The 19,605-nt window shown below is 45.5% G+C and overlaps 1 protein-coding gene across 12 annotated transcripts in view; it reads left to right on the top strand.

Moving 5' to 3' along the window:
* The window catches only part of KIAA1217 (KIAA1217 ortholog), a 319,334-nt gene extending 311,542 nt beyond the window's left edge, over window positions 1–7,792 (top strand). For 4 of the 12 annotated variants that reach the window (XM_024765955.1, XM_024765947.1, XM_024765939.1 and 1 more), the window contains 4 exons: window positions 3,018–3,095; window positions 3,208–4,803; window positions 5,325–5,447; window positions 6,157–7,792. In XM_024765955.1, coding sequence (XP_024621723.1) covers window positions 3,018–3,095; window positions 3,208–4,803; window positions 5,325–5,447; window positions 6,157–6,651 — 2,292 coding nt within the window. In that variant the 3' untranslated portion in view covers window positions 6,652–7,792. Of the gene's footprint in view, window positions 1–2,833; window positions 2,870–3,017; window positions 3,096–3,207; window positions 4,804–5,324 lie in introns of all 12 variants that reach the window. The other 8 variants (XM_024766001.1, XM_024765981.1, XM_024765991.1 and 5 more) reach the window with 6 other exon arrangements.
* The last annotated feature ends 11,813 nt before the right edge of the window (window positions 7,793–19,605 follow it).

The following is a 19,605-nucleotide window of genomic DNA, read 5'->3' as shown; positions in this document are numbered from 1 at the left end:
CCTGCCCCCCCCCCCCGGCTCCCAGCTTTCCCAGAGCCCTCGTGTAAACTCCGCCAGCCACGGATCTGGCAAGTGGAGCTGTTAACCAGGCAATGGGGATGGGGGCTCTCTAGGCACGGGGGAGATTAGGAGACTGTCTGGATAAATCCTTCTTGTGAGGGAAGCCTCCTATTAATGGGAATTGAACCCATAATTATCACACTGGAAATACGTTGCTTCTTCAGTCTGTGGACTTTCCTTCTGTGGCCTTATTAAAGCCAATTCACAGAAGGTCCTGGCAGGTCCTGAGTTATGTGCTGTACTTGGGCCAGTGTGACCGTTTCTTTTAAACACTGGCCCGGAGCTTCTCGAAGATCCCTCTGGATACAATCATCATCTCATTGTAGAATTTTGCTAATTTGCTAAAAAGCTGCATGGGGTTTCTTGCCCTGCAATTAGAAATCCATATTCCATCGATCACACTGATCTCAATCAAGGGTCCATCAGATACTAAGCAGGTCTGTACTGAATGCCCAACACCAGGGCATTAAACACTAGGTTTAATTACAGATGCTTTTTCTGGATAATTATACTCAGTAGACGGATCTACTTCATAATAACCGTGACTATCAGACCTGTCCCCAAAGTATTGCCATTATTAACCTCTTCCTGGGCTATTCATCTACCCTTCTATAACTCAAATGTTTCTTAAAGTTTTTTTCCTCTTATTATGAAGTGCTAGTCTAGTACTTACTTTTATGCAATTTTTCTACAACTTATGTTTCTAATTTTGGTTTCTTGCCCAAATGCATATGGTCCCTGCTTCACCAGTTGTCTGAACAACCCAAACCTCGGGGCCCCAAAACAGATATTAATGAGGCTTAACTACCTTTCCTGCAGAGTCCTGACTATCTAAGACTACCTAAGATATCGTTGTGAGATTACATGACGACCGTGAACAAGTTACCCTGGACAAAGCTGATGCCCTTACTTTGATCCAGGCCTTCACTTTTCTAGCCCACTTCCAAAAATGCTGGGTCATGTGAAACCTACACTTGACGTCTTTATCTTACTGACTTTCCATTGGAGGATTCCTGCTAGTAGATCTGTTTTAAAATACGTATATTGCTGGGTGGCATTTGAAATATTTAACAGTGGGTATGACACGGGCCCTGACCAATCAGAACAGATGCCAGCCCTAACCCCCCAATCAATGAGGCCAGCAGAACAGTAGCCCTGCAGATGCAATTCCTCCTGTGACTCAAGGGTAAAGTCGCACTCAGGTCCTAGCATGATACGCTGACTCCCTGTTTGGAGCTGAAACCTTAAGCTGAAACCTCATTTATTTTTCTTCTTGCAACGTTTACTTGATGCATTCGTTGTTGATTCTAAATTTAAAATCCCACCAAAGAGATGATATTGTTCCACTGAATCTCATTGTAGCAGCTGAATCTCGTTGCTCTTGTTTGGGGCCTGATGCGGCTGACGGGAAGTTAAACAGGAGGTGTCTGGTGGCTCATGCACCTTGGATCCTGTGCCGTATTTCCATGTGATAAATGCTGACTTTGTTGTCTCTGTGCGTTACTGCTTGAACGTGTACAGACATTCTTTCTGGTTTTAACCAGGCCGCAGGATCGCTCTAGGCTGTCTTTGGTGGAGCCTGGGTTCTTGCGCTTCGTTGAGTTGTCATTGCTTTAACCCAACAGGCTTCTTGGGATCGTGTCCCATCCTGTTCTAATCACCTCTTCCTCTTGGGCTCCTACAGCCAGAAGAAAGGACAGCAGTGCCTTGGAAGTGACAAGGCATGGCTAGTGGTAGCATGGTGGCAGGGCCCGAGGCTACCGATACACCCGTGCCTGGTGGAGCATTCTCCATACCCGGTTCTCACTGCTGGGCTCTTACCTTCTGAATCTCTCGGTGAGAACCTCAGAAGTGCAGCTTTCCTCGGCATCAGAGCACACAGAGAACCAGAGCTGAATCATGTAGTTAAAATATTGTACCTGATTACCTATTTGGTATAAATACCCAGAAATGAGAATTGAAATGTCTAGGTCAAACAGAAACCATTTTAAAGGGTTTTGATTTGTTTGTACCACCAGAGGGCCAAGCAGAAAAATTGTAGAGTACCCAGATCTTCATGGATGAAAGCTGGAGTCTTTGTTAATGGGTATTACATTAAAAATTCTTGTTTCAAGGAAAAGCTGGATCATGTTGTCACAGTCACCGCTTGAGCCTCAGATATCTGTCTTGTAAATGTTTAGATGACGTCTTGGCAGCATTGGCAGCACTGTCACTCTGAATTGGGATTTGATCATCTTGGCTACGATTAGCGTGAAGGTCATTTTGACACTTTACTTGGCAAGTTTAAGTACAAACTGCAAGTATGTTTTCAAATCTGTGATTTGACCAGGGAAAAATGGGTTTTTTTCATCTCAAAGTACCATACCCAAGCAATGCAGAGTCGTTATAGGACAATCCCCAAACAAGAAGCAGAGATGAGACTGAAATATGAAATAACTAGTTGGCAGAGACGTGAAAACTTTCCTGGTCTAGTTCCTTGGTTTATAAGCAAGAAAACTGAGGCCCAAGGAGGTGAAATGACTTGCCTAAAATAACACAGTTAAGTGGCAGATCCGGGTTAGAGTCAAAATCTGCCTGCTCGTGTATTGTGCTTTCTGCGATGCCATGCCACTCTTCTGGTTTTAGAGTCGGCTAAGCTCACAATCAGATGTTGAAAAGAGGAGGTGTGTTGGTCCAGAACTGGTCCCTTTATTCTCTTAACTGCTCCTCCCACCAAAATTTGAAATCCTTGAAATATTTTGCTAATTGAGATTTTCATCTTGTGCAAACACAGGGCATTTTTGGAAGTTGGAGAACCAAGCCACCCAAGGTAAACAGAGCTGTAGGCTTTGGACTGGTGTGTAACGAATGTGCTTGGCCCGCATGTTTTGAAGTGTAATTAAAGAAACAATCTAGTTGTAGCCCACTTTGGGGGGGTGTGGTTTTGTGGAGTAACATGTCCTACACTATTCTACCAGAATTTGGAATTTTTCCACGAAGACGTACGGAAATCTGATGTTGAATATGAAAATGGCCCCCAAATGGAATCCTGGAAGGTGAGTCCACCAGGTCTGTGTTCCAACTGATACCATGCAGATTAATTCCCTTCCTTTGCAGATCCATTTCTGATCACTATGTGTGGTTTCCCTCCTCCACTCTCCCTCCCAGGTTACCGCAGGGGCTTCCATACCTAGTGACCATCCTAAGTGGGAAAGAGGAATGGAGAATAGTATTTCTGATGCAGCAAGAACATCAGAATACAAAACTGACATCTTAATGAAGGAAAGTTCCATATCCACTAAGAGTTTACTTAGAGACGGTAGAAACTATTCCCAGAAAAACGTGTCCAGGGTCAATTCTAGTTTCTCTGGCGTTAGTTCCTTAGAAGATGAAATCAACAAAGGACCTAAAATCTCAGGGCTGCCGTACCCTGTATGTGACACTGAGAATCAGAAGATGAATTATGGGAAGACAAAGGGGGTGATCCAGCAAGGACAAGAAAATACAGATAAGTGTCACCTTCCCTCTCCCACTAGATCAACCGAATCGACTATTCGTGATGTCAAAACTCAAGACCGAGAGGTTCCCTTGACAGAGTTTGGCCAAGTTGTCCTAAGACCGAAGGGAGCCAGGCCCGCTAACGTGACGCCTGATGAGGATGGAGAGTCAACGGCAGGCTCTCCCACCGAGGAGAGTGCAACCACCGACAGCATTGCCTTCATGATCACCAAAACCGCGGTCCAAGTTCTCTCCAGCGGGGAGGTCCGCGACATAGTGAGCAAACAGGGGCAAGATGTACAGACGGTCAACATTGACGCCAAAAAAGAGACAGCTTCCCAGCAAGAAGGCACTGACAGCGAAGAGCCGGTCGTGTGCCTGGACAAGAAACCCGTGATCATCATTTTTGATGAACCCATGGACATCCGGTCCGCATACAAGAGACTTTCAACCATATTTGAGGAATGCGACGAGGAACTGGAGAGAATGATGACAGAGGAGAAGATAGAGGAAGAGGAGGAGAATGGAGATACTGCGGTCCAGAGTAACATCTCCCAAAAGCTTCCTAAGGAGGGGGCCTCGGGCAACCTCGGAGCAGGGCGGGAGGCTGAGAGTGAATTCCAGCCGCACTTCCTTTCAGCGGAGACCGGAATATCAGGAGGACAGGAAGTGACTAGAACCGAGCAGAGCAAGTTCAACCCAGCCGATTCTCCAAGTTCAGAAAGCCAGGGCGACACGACCGACGACCAGTTTGAAAGCCCCAAGAAAAAGTTCAAATTCAAATTCCCGAAAAAGCAGCTCGCCGCTCTTACGCAAGCCATTCGCACGGGAACCAAGACGGGGAAGAAGACGTTGCAGGTGGTGGTCTATGAAGAGGAGGAAGAGGACGGCACTTTGAAGCAGCACAGAGAAGCCAAGCGCTTCGAGATCAGCGGGTCTCGATCCGAAGACACCCCGAAAGGTATGCTCAGGAGACTAGAGCAGCCCAGTCTGGAGAGCACAGCTCCGATTTCGAGAACTGATGAAATCAGAAAAAATACCTACAGGACGTTGGACAGCCTGGAGCAGACCATCAAACAGCTGGAAAATACGATCAGTGAGATGAGTCCCAAAGCCCTAGTTGATACCTCGTGTTCCTCCAACAGAGAGTCTGTTGCAAGCTCATCCCACGTGGCCCAGGAGGCCTGTCCCCAGTCCTTGCTAGTCCTGGATGAAGCTCCCACTGCCCTAGAGCCCCCCTCGTCTGTACCTTCAGCTTCACGTAAGGTATCTTGGTCTGACGGAAAATGAAAAGAGCCAGCTGCTTTCTTAAATCTGTCATAATCACCATTAGCGAAAGGTGTCTTGTGATTTACTTGCTTCCTTTCAGGTGGCTCGTTTCGTTTGGTCTCGTCTGTTCGCAATGATCCTTCCTCTCACACTTTCTCCCTCGCCTTCAGAACAACAACAACTAGGTGTCTAACAGCTAATTGATTCTGTTTTTACCTCTGTTGCTGACTGGTGTTGGGAAAACCGCAAAGGATGCTGGGTCAGCCATTTGCCGTTGGAGTGATTGCTCTGATACTCACATTAAAATCCGTTTGATCAGTAGTGGAGCAGTGTTATTCTGTTTGATTCTTCAAATTAACCCCAGTGGTGTCTCCTGGTGTCCGTCTCCTAGATCTGTCCTGCATGTAGGGCTGTGGCTTCTCGCGTTGAGCTTCTCTGTGGACAGTGGCGCGGCCTCGGGGGTAAGCCGCTCACACGTGTCCTTTCTCTCCCCCCCCCCTTGCTGCTTCTCCCCACAGGGCCCCACGGGAACCCCTCAGACGAGCAGGATGCCGATCCCCATGAGTTCCAAGAACAGACCCGGAAGCCTGGACAAACCTGGCAAGCAGTCCAAACTGCAGGACCCCCGCCAATATCGTCAGGTAGTTTTACCTTAAACCCAATATTGGATGGACGCTCTTGCACTTAAGAAACAAGTCACTGACTTAGTTTATACCAAATATTGCATTTTTCTTTGTAAGATACGGTTTACGTACACGTCCTGGATCTGGGGGCATGAAGAGAGTCTAAAAGCCTCTGTTGAATTTCTCACCACTCTTTTGCATGCTCGCAGTGAAACAGCTTATACTTTGTGACTCCAAAGTTGACCTGTTAACACAAGGTGGCGGGCCAGGTGGCTTTCCTTGGGGGAGTGTAGTGGTTCATCAGAACACCTTGGGAAACCGAGACAGACAAAGCTGCCCTGAAAGTCACCAGCACTAACGTGTACGTGGACGGCATCGCACTAGAGGCCCATTAACACTCCGTCACGATGCCTCAGCCCCGCCCCAGTAACAGCCCTCACGCAACCCTCACGTCTCCACCCAGCGCCCGGAGACGGTAGTAGAATGATGTGCCTGTTCTCACAAACACTCTTCTTCCTTCTTCCCTGTTCTGTACACCCTCTGCTCTGCACTTCGGGGGTTTCTCCCAGGTCCAGTACAGCACGACAAGACTTAGCTCAGGCCTTGAACTGGTTTGGTTTGGTGTCTTTGATTTAATGACTCTCAGAAGGGCTGTGTTGCCAGACCCTGTGGATTGATGGTGTTACCAGCTTTCTGACAAACTGTCTCCTGCCATCTTTATTTGCAGGCTAATGGAAGTGCTAAGAAAGCTGGTGGGGACTGTAAGCCTACTTTCCCCTCCTTACCTGCTTCTAAGATTCCAGCCCTTTCTCCCAGCTCTGGGAAAAGCAGTTCTCTGCCTTCTTCTAGTGGTGACAGCTCTAACTTCCCTAATCCACCTGCTACTAAACCATCGGTTCCTTCTAACCCTCTCAGCCCCCAAACAGGACGATCTGCTCCCTCTGCCTCCCTCATCCCCTCTGTCTCTAATGGCTCCTTGAAGTTTCAGAGCCCCACTCATACAGGTAAAGGTCACCATCTCTCATTCTCACTGCAGACTCAGAATGGCCGAGCAGCCCCTCCTTCCTTCTCCTCCTCCCTGCCCCCCCCTGCCTCCCCAGCTTCACTGAATCAAGGTGCCAAGAGCATCAGAACCATCCATACTCCTAGCCTCACCAGCTACAAGGCACAGAGCGGAAGTTCAAGCAAAGCCACCCAGTCCACAGCAAAGGAAACCTCTTAAAGGCCAAATCCTATTAGGCACGAGTCGGAGTTGCATTTAAGAAAAAAAAAATTTTTAACAGTCTTCGACAAGTGTTTTCACAAGAGAATGTAACATATCGCTGTACTGTTTGAGGTTTAATGCTAAGTATGTGCTAAATACTGGATTACTAGATTTCAGTAAAGCTTGTTTGTTTTTACTTTGTCGCTGTTATCATTACATAGTGTTTACTGTCTCTATTCAATACCTGTTCAATGAAGTAAGCATGTGTTACCAAAAGAGAGTATGGCAGGAGAGAAGGGTGTGGTGAGACAAGAAAAAAATGTATGAAGCATGTAAAACATGTATGATTCCAGAATTTTAGTATGTTTTGTATAAAAATATTTTTCATTACGGAGACTAGACGTGAACAGAGAAATACACAAGTGTGACTATACAAATTGTAAAACAGATACTATAATATTTCCTTTTATTTTAGTGTTATTTAGCTTTATTACAGATTTCTATTTTTGTCAAAACTTCATGGTTCCTTTCGAGATCTTTTTTGCCAAAACATTTTGATACTGTAGCATTGTACATTTGAAAGTAGCGTGCTAGACAATAAGCCAATGAACTTCTACACAAGCCAACGCAGAGGCACATGTAGAAGGCAATGATCAACCCTACTGCACTGCCATGAAAATTATGTATAATAATTTGCCGGCCCAAGCAAGCTAGTTTTGTTCTGTTTCTTTCTTTTTTCTCTTTTCTAACATATTGGGATTCTCTGGTTGTTTTCTTTGCAGTATCTAAATCCTTCCTTTGTTTTCTGAGACCTGGTAACCCACACGATTGCATTGTGGATTTTAGAATGTACACTTCTGTACGGTTCTGTAAACTGACCAATTTTTGTAAATATATAAATAGACCAAAAATACTGTATGTGACAGCACATAGAGTAGTTTTCCCACACCAAAGTTAATTTTTATGCATGCTTTAAAAATATATCTTGGGATGGGCAGAAATGGAACTTCCTGGACATTTTTAAAAAGCAACAAGTTTGCACAGCTAGAGTGTTTTTGTAAATAAATGTATTTGTATAACACAGTTATGTAATATACAGAACTATAAGCAGAGACTTTGCAAAACTAAATAAAGGGCTGCATGCTTATTATTTTTTGTACCTTGTCCCTATAACTACTTCCTAGTCAAAGAACGCAACCGTTACCAAGTTAAAAGGTTTTGGCTTTGAGGGCATGGTAAGTAAACATGTAACCAGATGCAAACTGCTTTTCTGAAAGTTGTGCTTTTCTTTTTTTCTTTTTAACATCTCTATTGGAGTATAATTGCTTTACAGTGGTGTGTTAGCTTCTGCTTTATAACAAAGTGAATCAGTTATACATATACATACGTCCCCATATCTCTTCCCTCTTGCGTCTCCCTCCCTCCCCCCCTCCCTATCCCACCCCTCTAGATGGTGCAGCTCTATTTACAATTGCCAGGACATGGAAGCAACCTAAGCTCTGCTTTTCTGAAAGCTCTGGGATGATGCCTGGTGAGTTCCTGATAAATTCATTGCAAGTATGGTGCCTTCCCATGGAACTTGCTGACCCTCTTCTCCATGGCGGACAGCAAGCAAACCAGATACAGTTTCCACCACCCTCATTTACCAGACAGGCTCTTATTACTTTCTTTTTTAAATTTCCAGTATTAGTAAAGTAGAAATAAAATGCCTTTATCACTAGGTTTTCTTGGTTTTTTGAGTTCTCAATTTTAAAAAATATTGTTGGTCTAGAGGGAAATATGCTAGCTAACATTACACCATATGTATTCATTTTAAAAATCAGGAGAAAAGCTAGTGAAAATAATATCAAGATTATGAACTGACTGTAAGAAATCTCAGGAACCTGCTTATCATGATTTTTTGCCCCCTCCCAGTATTTAACTTGACTTCATGTAAAGTACAAATATTACTACTACTTTAGCACCTGATTTTTAAAATTTATTTAGTTTATTTTTTGGCTGCATTGGGTCTTTGTTGCTGCAATGTGGGCTTTCTCTAGTTGCGGCGAGCAGGGGCTACTCTTCATTGCGGTGCGCGGACTTTTCATTGCGGTGGCTTCTCTTTGTTTCAGAGCACGGGCTCTAGGCACTCAGGCTCAGTAGTTGTGGCACACGGGCTTTAGAGCGCAGGCTCAGTAGTTGTGGTGCACAGGCTTCGTTGCTCCATGGCATGTGGGATCTTCCCGGACCAGGGCTTGAACCCTTGTCCCCTGCACTGGCAGGCGGATTCTTAACCACTGCGCCACCAGGGAAGCCCAGCACCTGATTGTTAATGTTCTCAAACTTCAGGTTTACTGAGCTGGGATGCCTTCACTAGTCATATGTTAGTATGTCTCTACTCATGATATTAATTGTAATCACACATTTCAGGGCACACTCAGGAAAGTCATTATCTTTTTTGCCCCCCTTTTTGTCCAGTTTTATTGTGATATAATTGACATATCGTGCTGTATAAGTTTAAGGCGTACAGTGTAATGATGTGACTTACATGCATCATGAAGTGATGAGAACAACAAGTTTAGTGTCCAAAGAAGACACACAGATGGCCAACAGGCACATGAAAAGATGCTCAACATCGCTAAAAGAGAAACGCAAATCAAAACCACAATGATGTCCCACCTCACACCAGTCAGAGTGGCCATCATGAAAACGTCTACAAGTAACAAATGCTGGAGGGGGTGTGGAAAAAAGGGAAGTCTTTTACACTGTTGTTGGGAATGTAAATTGGTAGAGCCACTATGGAAAACAGTATGGAGCTTCCTCAAAAAACTAAAAATAGAGTTGCCATATGATCCAGCAGTCCCACTGCTGGGCATATACCCAGACAAAACTATAATCTGAAAAGATACGTGCACCCCTATATTCATAGCAGCACTATTTACAATAGCCAAGACATCGAAACAACCTAAATGTCCGTCGACAGATGAATGACAAAGAAAAGGTGGTACATACATACCATGGAGTATTACTCAGCCATCAGAAAAGGATGAAATGATGCCATCTGCAGCAACATGGATAGGCCTAGAGATTATCATACTAAGTGAAGTAAGTCAGAAAGAGAAAAACAAATACCTGATGATATCACTTATATGTGTTATCTAAGTATGACACAAACCAACGCATCTGTGAAACAAAAACAGACTCACAGACATAGAGAACAGATTTGTGGTTGCCAAGGGGGAGGGCAGGATTGGGAGTTTGGGATTAGTAGAGGCCAACTATTATATGTAGTATGGATAAACAACAAGGTCCTACTGTATAGCACAGGGAACTATATTCAATATCCTATGACAAACCATTATGGAAAAGAATATATATATGTATGTATAACTGAGTCACTTTGCTGTACAGAAGAAATTAACACAACATTGTAAATCAACTATACTTCAATAAAATTTTTTAAAAAATCAGTTTAGTGAAAATCCATAGTCTCATATAGATACAAAATTAAAGCAATAGGAAGCCATTATCTTATACCTTTTAGGTATAAAAGGTTCCAACATTTCAATCATGTCCCATAATATCAACTATATTATATAAATTATAACATATATATTACAATGTATTCATAAAATATAATATAGCTAAAATATATACGCAAGCTAGCTGTTCATGTCAGTTTATTTGCTCCTGTGTGTGGACAAGCTGAGAATTCTTTGTGAGCAGCTATACAAAGTTTTCAGTTGACCTTCAGACTTACCAGAGCTCTGGCCAGGATGATGGTCAGTTTCAGCCAGTGTAATAAAGACTGGAGCATGTTTGCCAGGTTAGGGAAAGCTCAGCGTGTCTCCAGCATTACCTTGCCCAAGACCCGGCCAAGCGCTGCCTGCCTCCAACACCATACACAAAAGTAAACTCCAAATGGATTAGAGACCTAAATGTAAGACCAGACGCTATAAAACTCTTAGAGGAAAACATTGGCAGAACACTCTTTGACATAAATCACAGCAAGATCTTTTTTGACCCACCTCCTAGAGTAATGAAAATAAAAACAAAAATAAACAAATGAAACCTAATGAAACGTAAAAGCTTTTGCACAGCAAGGGAAACCATAAACAAGACAAAAAGACAACCCTCAGAATGGGAGAAAATATTTGCAAATGAAGCAATGGACAAAGGATTAATCTCCAAAATATACAAACAGCTCATGCAGCTCAATATCAAAAAAACAACCCAATCAAAAAATGGGTGGAAGACCTACATAGACATTTCTCCAAAGAAGACATACAGATGACCAACAAACACATGAAAAGATGCTCAACATCACTAATTATTAGAGAAATGCAAATCAAAACTACAATGAGATATCACCTCACACCAGTCAGAGTGGCCATCACCAAAAAATCTACAAATGATAAATGCTGGAGAGGGTGTGGAGAAAAGGGAACCCTCTTGCACTGTTGGTGGGAATGTAATTGATACAGCCACTATGGAGAACAGTATGGAGGTTCCTTAAAAAACTAAAAATAGAACTACCATGAGACCCAGCAATCCCACTACTGGGCATATACCCTGAGAAAACCATAATTCAAAAAGACCGCAATGTTCATTGCAGCTCTATTTACAATAGTAAGGACATGGAAGTAACCTAAATGTCCATCAACAGAGGAATGGATAAAGAAGATGTGGTACATATATACAATGGACTATTCAGCCATAAAAAGGAACGAAATTGGGTCATTTGTAGAGACGTGGATGGACCTAGAGACTGTCATACAGAGTTAAGTGAGTCAGAAAGAGAAAAATATATATTAACGCATATATGTGGAATCTAAGAAAAATGGTATAGATGATCTTATTTGCAAAGCAGAAAAAGAGACACAGACGTAGAGAACAAACGTATGGCTACCAAGGGGGAAGGGTGGGGTGGATGAACTGGGAGATGGGGACTGACATATATACACTATTGATACTATGTATAAAATAGATAACTAATGAGAACCTACTGTAGAGCACAGGGAACTCTACTCAATGCTCTGTGGTGACCTAAACGGGAAGGAAACCCAAAAACGAGGGGATATATGTATAGGTATAGCTGGTTCACTTTGCTGTACAGTAGAAACTAATACAACATTGTAAAGCAACTGCACTGCAATAAACATTTAAAAAATAAAGTGGGTGATGTTAGACTGAGTGAGCTCCTGGATTTTCCGATTTTATTCAACCACCATTAATGGACTCTTGCTACATATTATTTTAAGCTCGTCATTCAACCAACAGATGGTCGCGCCTGAAAAAAGATTCTTAGAAATAAACCATGGGGCTTCTCAGATTCATTCACCAATCAGTCCATCAACCAGTGCCCCTTACTGGCTGTGCAACCTTGGACTTCTCTTGGTTTCCTCATCTATTAATAGAAAATAGTATTGGAGCCTCCCTCACAGGATTGTTGAGAAGAATAAATGTGACGTAGTACAGAAAACTCTTAAGACAGAACCTGACGTATAGCATACTCAGTAAAGGTTAGTTAGGGTGGTTGCTGTCCCTGTCACTGCTGCAATTAGGACTGGACACTGTCCCTGCCCTTAAAAGGCTTCTGGTCTGGCGGAGGAGGGGGTGGCACAAACACGGACACCCAGGGAGTAAGACAAGTCGAACTGTGGCCAGGGGAGTCCAGAAGAGTGATCATGTCATTGGCAGTGAGGGCATTTGGCCCTCGCAGGTACAATACAGAACTTTTAATAGTGTCACGGCACTAAAGAGGCTGCTTTTATTTTAATGCTGCTTGGGACTGAATTCTTTCCAACGTAAACAAATATGTACACAGACTAGGAACCAAGCCAAGCCCCTGGAATTGTGGTTACAGAAAAGGGGTCCTTTGGTGAGATCTATTTTCCATTTTCAGGCATGGGAGAAGGTGCCCTCAAATCACCCCACCCAGATGCCTTGGGTGGTGAGAGGGGCCGGTGGCCATCCCTGAGCTAAGTCCCATGAGAAAAAGTGGACACATCCAATGGGGACCGAGAGCAGGTCTGGCCATACCCCTCCTCCAGCCAGATTCATGGCAAACCCAGACCACCTCCACCAACCGCCTTGTAATTAGAACTAACTTCCCTCTCCGTGGTTCTGTAAATGCAAACGCATTTGAGAGCAACCAGGAAGCTTTTTGGGAGGGAGTCAAGGAATCAAAACGGCTTCAACTCCAAATTCAAAAGTTAATTTTGCAGAAGTAACCAGGTGACATCATCCAGGGAAACACACCACTGACCACAGGCAACCACGCACTCTCTGATCTCTGCTTCTGACGGGAGGCTGTCCAAAAGCAAGAAAGTGATCACAAGAGCGCTTCTGAGGAGAGAATCCCAGACTCTCCCAGGGCTCCTGGCCCTCCAGCTCCAGAGCCAAGCTCACCCTGGAGGCAGGAAGTTCAAGTTATACTCCGCACACCCCACCAAGCAGGCGGGGGGGAGTTTACAGTGCAGACCTTAGATTCACACAAAATGCTTTATTTGTTTAATGGCCTTGAATACATGTCCTCATGTCTGTGGACACATCAACAGTAACGGCCATCTGTCGCCTATCATCATGGGCCGCGTTGTGGGCTAAAGTATTCTGCATATATTGCCTCTTAATCCTCACGAAAGCCCTGTGAGAAAGTTCCCGCCGTTATCCTCCCCGTCGCGCTGCGGAACACACAGGCTGGGTAAAAGATGTAAAGTGCAGGACGGCCGTCTGGGATGAGGCTTGACCATTTTGCTCAGAGTGGACGGAATGAACCAAACGAATGAGCTTCATTCAGAAAGTCGTCCGTTTAGGTATTATTGGATGGCAAATTTTGGCTGCCTCACCTTCAAAAGAAGGGGTAGGCAGGAAGGCGCTCAGCTCAGGGGACTAATAGTCCCATCCTGCATCCTTGGAAGGCAGGTGAAGCTGGGTCGGTAACTCAGATGGTGACTCCTTTCTCCCTGAGCCCCAGGAAGGGCAAGGGGCAAAGCGCAGAAATCCAGCCCCCTGACACGAAAGGCCCCGCCCTTCCCGACCAGGCCACGCCCCGTTTCCCAAACTCTGCCCAACCCCTGCGGCTGCTCCCTCTAGGCCACGCCTCTCCCGCGGCCCTCAATCCTCCTGGTACCTGGTTGAACTGCCCCTTCTCCAGCCCTGAGGGTAAGAGGCTCCCAAGTGGCCCCTAAAAGACGTTTCTCAGGGATTTGTTTCCTGAGGCTTCCCAGGCACAGACGGGAGTGGGCAGTTCAGTCCCTCAGTGAGAGCCTTTGAAATGCGAGGACGAGGGTCTCAATCCTATCAGATCCTAAGCTTCCTTTTAAATTACAGATGTTTTGCACGAGATAAAATGCTTGATGGCATATCGTACCTACTCTCCTACTGTCCAAAGCAAAACGTAATATAATGCCCTAACTAACGGTAATATAAGGAAGCCGTCACACGCCCGCATGGATAAGCAGAATTCAGCAACCAATGTTTTGCTGCATTTGGAGACAAACCCCATGTTTGCTGATATGACTTTTCCAAAATAGTGAACGACTCTGTTTAAAGTTTCAAAGAAAGCAAAGTACGATTCTTCCTCATATTACACATTCCTGGAAATGTTACTGCCTATTTTAAGAATGCAAAAAAAAAAAAAAGCTTCTTATTTGTAAAACAGAACTGACCTCTAGACTCAGATCATTATAAACAGGTTTTTTGCTACGTAAACGTCCAGTGGGACATCACACGGTCCTGCTGGAGGGGGGGACAGTTCTTCCTCAGCAGCTCACTGTAGGACATCGAGTATCCCTGGCCTGCCTCCATGAAATGCCAGTTTCGCCTCCATCACTGTGACAAGTGAAAAAAAAAAAAACAACCTCTCACAAATACCCCAAATTTCCTCTAAAGGGCGCTGCTGCTTTGGCTGAGAACCACTGGCACAGAATAAGGAACAGACTCCACTACTGAAAAAGGCAGGGCAAACCCCAAAGGCACAAGCGTCCAGCAGTGAGGCTCCAGCCCGACACACCTCTCCCACAAAGTAACAGCACTTAGGGGCCACGCGCAGAGCTCGGGTCCACTTGAATGTCCTTCTGCCTTTTCTGGACCTTTCCCATGATGCTTCTACCCATATTAGCATTTATGCTCTTTAATTCATGCCTGGAAGAACAAGTGATTAACAACAAAAGAGACCCAACCTGAAAGCAACCGTAAGGAGGAGAGGGATAGGAAATCTCGGGAAGGTGGGTGGGAACGGATTTTTCTTTTCTAACTGCTGAGCCTCTGGGTTTACGCAATGGGCTCTGTCATTTAGAATGAGGGCCCTACCCTGCTACAGATACTATCTCCTATCTGATTTAACGTAAAAAGATGGGGAACCAGGTGGTGGCCCGTGAACTACACCCCAGCAGCCCAGTCTTGCATTTGGGATAACTTTGACTCATGTTCCAGGTTCTCAAACATGGCTGCAACCTGGGATCACATGGAAGACTTTAAAAATACCAAGGCCAGGACTTCCCTGGTGGCGCATTGGTTAGGAATCCGCCTGCCAATGCGGGGGACACGGGTTCGAGCCCTGGTCCGGGAATATCCCACATGCCGCGGAGCAACTAAGCCTGTGAGCCACAACTACTGAGCCCACGCGCCTAGAGCCTGTGCTCTACAACAAAGAGAAGCCACCTCAATGAGAAGCCCACACACCACAGCAAAGAGTAGCCCCCGCTCACCTCAACTAGAGAAAGCCCGTGCGCAGCAACGAAGACCCAACGCAGCCCAAAATTTAATTAATTATTTTTAAAAATGCTGAGGCCTGGGTCCTACCTGCAAAGATTCTAAATCAGGGATCTGAGGTGTTGCCCGTGCATGGGGATTGTCAAATCTTTCCAGGCTGAGAATCACAGTCTTCCACTAGGAAAGCAGCAGCCCCAAGAGTACTGAGAAGATACTGTCTCTTAAAAATAAAAGGTGACTATCGGGCTTCCCTGGTGGTGCAGTGGTTGAGAGTCCGCCTGCCGACGCAGGGGACACGGGTTCATGCCCCGGTCCGGGAAGATCCCACATGCTGCGGAGCGGCTGGGCCCGTGAGCCATGGCCGCTGAGCCTGCGCGTCCAGAGCCTGTGCTCTGCAACGGGAGAGGCCACAGCAGTGAGAGGCCCGCGTACCGCCAAAAAAAAAAGTGGAAAGGTGACTGTTACCACAAGACAGCAGATTCACCCCTGGAAAGTATGATTTTTTTCAAGCTTTCCAACTGTTTGAAAAGCTATAACTATTTGAATTTATAGACTCTTTCCCTCTTCCAGCAGATACTGGCTTCGTGCGTTTCAGAGTTTTTCTTAAGTTTTGATGCTCCCAGTGCAGTCAGGGTCTGTCAACACGGGCTGAACTTACAGCTTGTTTGGTTTGCAGGTAGCTGACATGTACAGTATTCAAGTGCCTTTGGAGCTGGAGTCATTTAAGGATCTGACTTCAAGAAAATCCAGATGTAGCTCCCCCACTTAGCTTCTGGAAATCCTGGAAGTCCCCAAAATGGTTCCCAGGGTTTGGTTAAATGGGACATTTCAAGTGCATTTGTTACAGAGGCCCCACTTGATGGTGGATATCTTTCTAGTGATTATTTCAATTGTTGCATCTGGGTCTCTGCTGGACATATTACGAATGTAGAAAGCCGAAAAGCAGAAGTGGGGAGCTTCTCCTGGGGAGGGGGCCAGTGGGAGAGTGGCTCATGAGGACATGAAAACTATTCAGGTGACGTGGAGTCTGGGGACAGGACAGGGGAGTTCAGAAACAAAGACGTGCACAGCAAGCAGAGGAAGACTGGGCGGGAGAAAGCCTCTCTCCGACCTCACCCTTGCAGGGTAAGAAGGTGGGGAGGGTGGGATGGAGGCTCTTTCAAGAGGCCCTCATCCTCCCCTTAGTCCTCAGAGGATTAGCTCTTCCAGCTGGCCCCTGCCCTCGCTCCCACAACACTGAGCCCTGGAATGGATCCCTCCGGTGGTACCCAAGCCTCCATATTGCCACGCCCAGTGCACATCCTTCAGTCCCCATCTGTGGCTTTATTTAAAGGTTTTACCTACTAATACTCCATATTAAACAAAGAGATGAAGTCCCTTTTCTATGATGAAGGGCAGCAGGAACCAATGTGCACCTTTACCAACCCATATAGGGCAGTAGGAACACAGACTAAAAACAGAGCTACCATATGATCCAGCAATCCCACTCCTGGGCATATATCCAGAGGAAACCATAATTTGAAAAGATACATGCACCCTAATGTTCATTGCAGCACTATTTACAACAACCAAGACGTGGAAACAACCTAAATGCCCACTGATAGATGAATGGATAAAGAAGATGTGGGATATATGTATACAATGGAATAATAGCCATAAAAAAGAATAAAAATAATGCCATTTGCAGCAACATGGATGGACCTAGAGATTATCATACTAAGTCAGAGAAAGACAAATACCATATGATACCACTTGTATGTGGAATCTAAAAATACGATGCAAATGAACTTATTTACAAAACAGAAATGGACTCACAGACTTCAAAAACAAACTTATGGTTACCAAAGGGGAAAGGTGAGGGAGAGGGATAAATTAGGAGTTTGGGATCAACATATACCCACTACTACTATATATGACATATACATACACATACATACAATATAACACATACATACTATATACGACATATACATATACTATGTATAACATATCATACTACTACTATATATAAAATAGATAGTCAACAAGGACCTACTGTCTAGCACAGGGAACTGTGCTCAATATTCTGTAATAAGCTGTGGGAAAAGAATCTGAAAAAGAGTGGCTATATGTGTACGTATAACTGAATCACTTTGCTGTACACCTGCAACTAACACAACACTGTAAATCAACGACACTCCAATATAAAATACAAATTAAAAAATGTTGCCCAACACAGTCCTGCAGTAGTTAAGCGCTTCTCCATAGCAGTTACTTAATCATATTCTGTTTGAGGCAGCTCTTAAAGTGGTTTTCAGTGCTGCCTCTTAAGGCAGATTAGATCTAAGATTATACGCAGATTAGAGGGCTAAGCTTCCTTAGATCTGTAAGATCTGTTCAGTCTCCTTGCTTGAGTGTCTTTCCCCCTTTTTTTTTTGCGATATGCAGGCCTCTCGCTGTTGTGGCCTCTCCCGTTGCGGATCACAGGCTCCGGACGCGCAGGCTCAGCGGCCATGGCTCACGGGCCCAGCCGCTCCGCGGCATGTGGGATCTTCCCAGACCGGGCACGAACCTGTGTTCCCTGCATTGGCAGGTGGACTCTCAACCACTGCGCCACCAGGGAAGCCCTTTCCGCCTTTCTGATTTTGCAGTCACTGGACCACACACACCACTGCCAGTGTCTGGGGCCTCGGTGCCGCTCGCCTCCACACCCCTGGCCTCCTCCAAGCCAGAAAAGAGCCGTATGGGCCTGCTCTTTCTGAAGCAGAGGGCCCTGAACACCTCCTGTATCTCGAGAAGGGCTTTTTTTTTTTTTTTACCCCTGCCACCAGCTCGGGTAAACCAAGCCAAGAGAAAATATTTTGCACACAAGAAAGAGTTCACCCCCCTGAAGATGGAGTCAGGGGATGAGACTTTCAGAAATAAATAGGTCATCGTATGGTGTTTGCAATCAGTCAGTCTTCATTTCCGCAAATGAATAGAATCACACAGCGGAAGGGGTCTGGCCAGGTCTGACACACCTTCCAGGTCCCAGAGAAAGAATGTCCTTTCATTGAGTGACCCCAGGGAAAGGGCCTATGCCCTCCTTCTGCCCCGTCTGTCCAAAATTCCTCAAGAGACACTCCCAGGACATTCCTGCCCTAGGGGATCTGGCTGTTACCTGCCCTTCATCTCAGCTCAGAGTATCTGCCACATCACTCCCTCTGCTCCAGCTGCCCTGCCGTAGGTTCTGTCCATCAGACAAGCCTGAGCCACAAGCTGCTCTCTCTGCCTGGAATATTCTCTCCAGGAAGCCTGGATCAGGACCCCTGCTATGAACACCCTCTCCTGCATAATCCTTGGGAGAGCTGACAATCCCCAAAGTGGTATGAAGTAGTCAGTAAAAATTTAAGAGGTACAGGGATTAAGGTCCATCCATACACACAGAGAGGCCCATAGCAGTGAGGCAGGACATAGATGGGCCCCAAGCTAAACAGATAAAAGACAGAGACCATATATTTCTCATTCTTGAGGTCAAGGAGACCTTCCCGACTATACATGCACAGAAAAGCTCCTCGGAGGTCAAAAGGGGAGTGATATCAACCTACCCATAGGCCTCTTTGCTGGAGTCCATCTTGGCTAAGAAATGCACGCACACACGGGAGGGTCCTGAGATATACCACGTACAGATCCAGGCAAAGCAAGATGACTGGCCAAGGAAACCTGAAAGAAATGCCCCATATAAGTGATGTAAACTACCACGAGGACACGACTCTCTCTGAGTCCGCCCGTGTGTCTATCCTCCTAACAAACAACTTACTTCTTTCACTACTTTCTGTCTTTGTGGGAATTCATTTCTGCAAAGCTGAAGGGCCAGGGCCTTGTCACTGGTCATTAGTCTAGTGGCTAGGATTCACCGCTCTCACCATTATGGCCTGACCTCAGTCTCTGGCCGGGAACCAAAATCCTGCTTCAAACCACTACAGGCCAAGGCCACCCAAGATCAGCAGGACCCGCTAAAAACCATGAAGGACGATGCTCTTCTGTGGAACCTGGTGGAAGGGGGCTGGGAGGCTCATATAGTTTCCCCCCTCCATGCCATCCAGAGCTTAGACTCCCTCCCAGTTCAGTAGCGTTGCTGCCACCTGGTGGTCATTTCTGGAACTTCCTCCAAGAGACTTGCAAGCCCTGCTCCTCACTAAATCCAACTTCCTTCATCTCAGTTTTGGCCATGGGTGTACAGACGTACAACCCACCAGTGGTACGCAGCCACGGCCTTGGATGAATGTGTGACGCAGGTGGCATTTGTATTCATTTCAG

The sequence above is a fragment of the Neophocaena asiaeorientalis genome, unplaced genomic scaffold, assembly GCF_003031525.2.
Source record: "Neophocaena asiaeorientalis asiaeorientalis breed wild unplaced genomic scaffold, Neophocaena_asiaeorientalis_V1.1 scaffold217, whole genome shotgun sequence".
Classification (NCBI taxonomy): Eukaryota; Metazoa; Chordata; class Mammalia; order Artiodactyla; family Phocoenidae; genus Neophocaena; species Neophocaena asiaeorientalis.
This window is presented reverse-complemented; position numbering and strand designations above follow the sequence as displayed.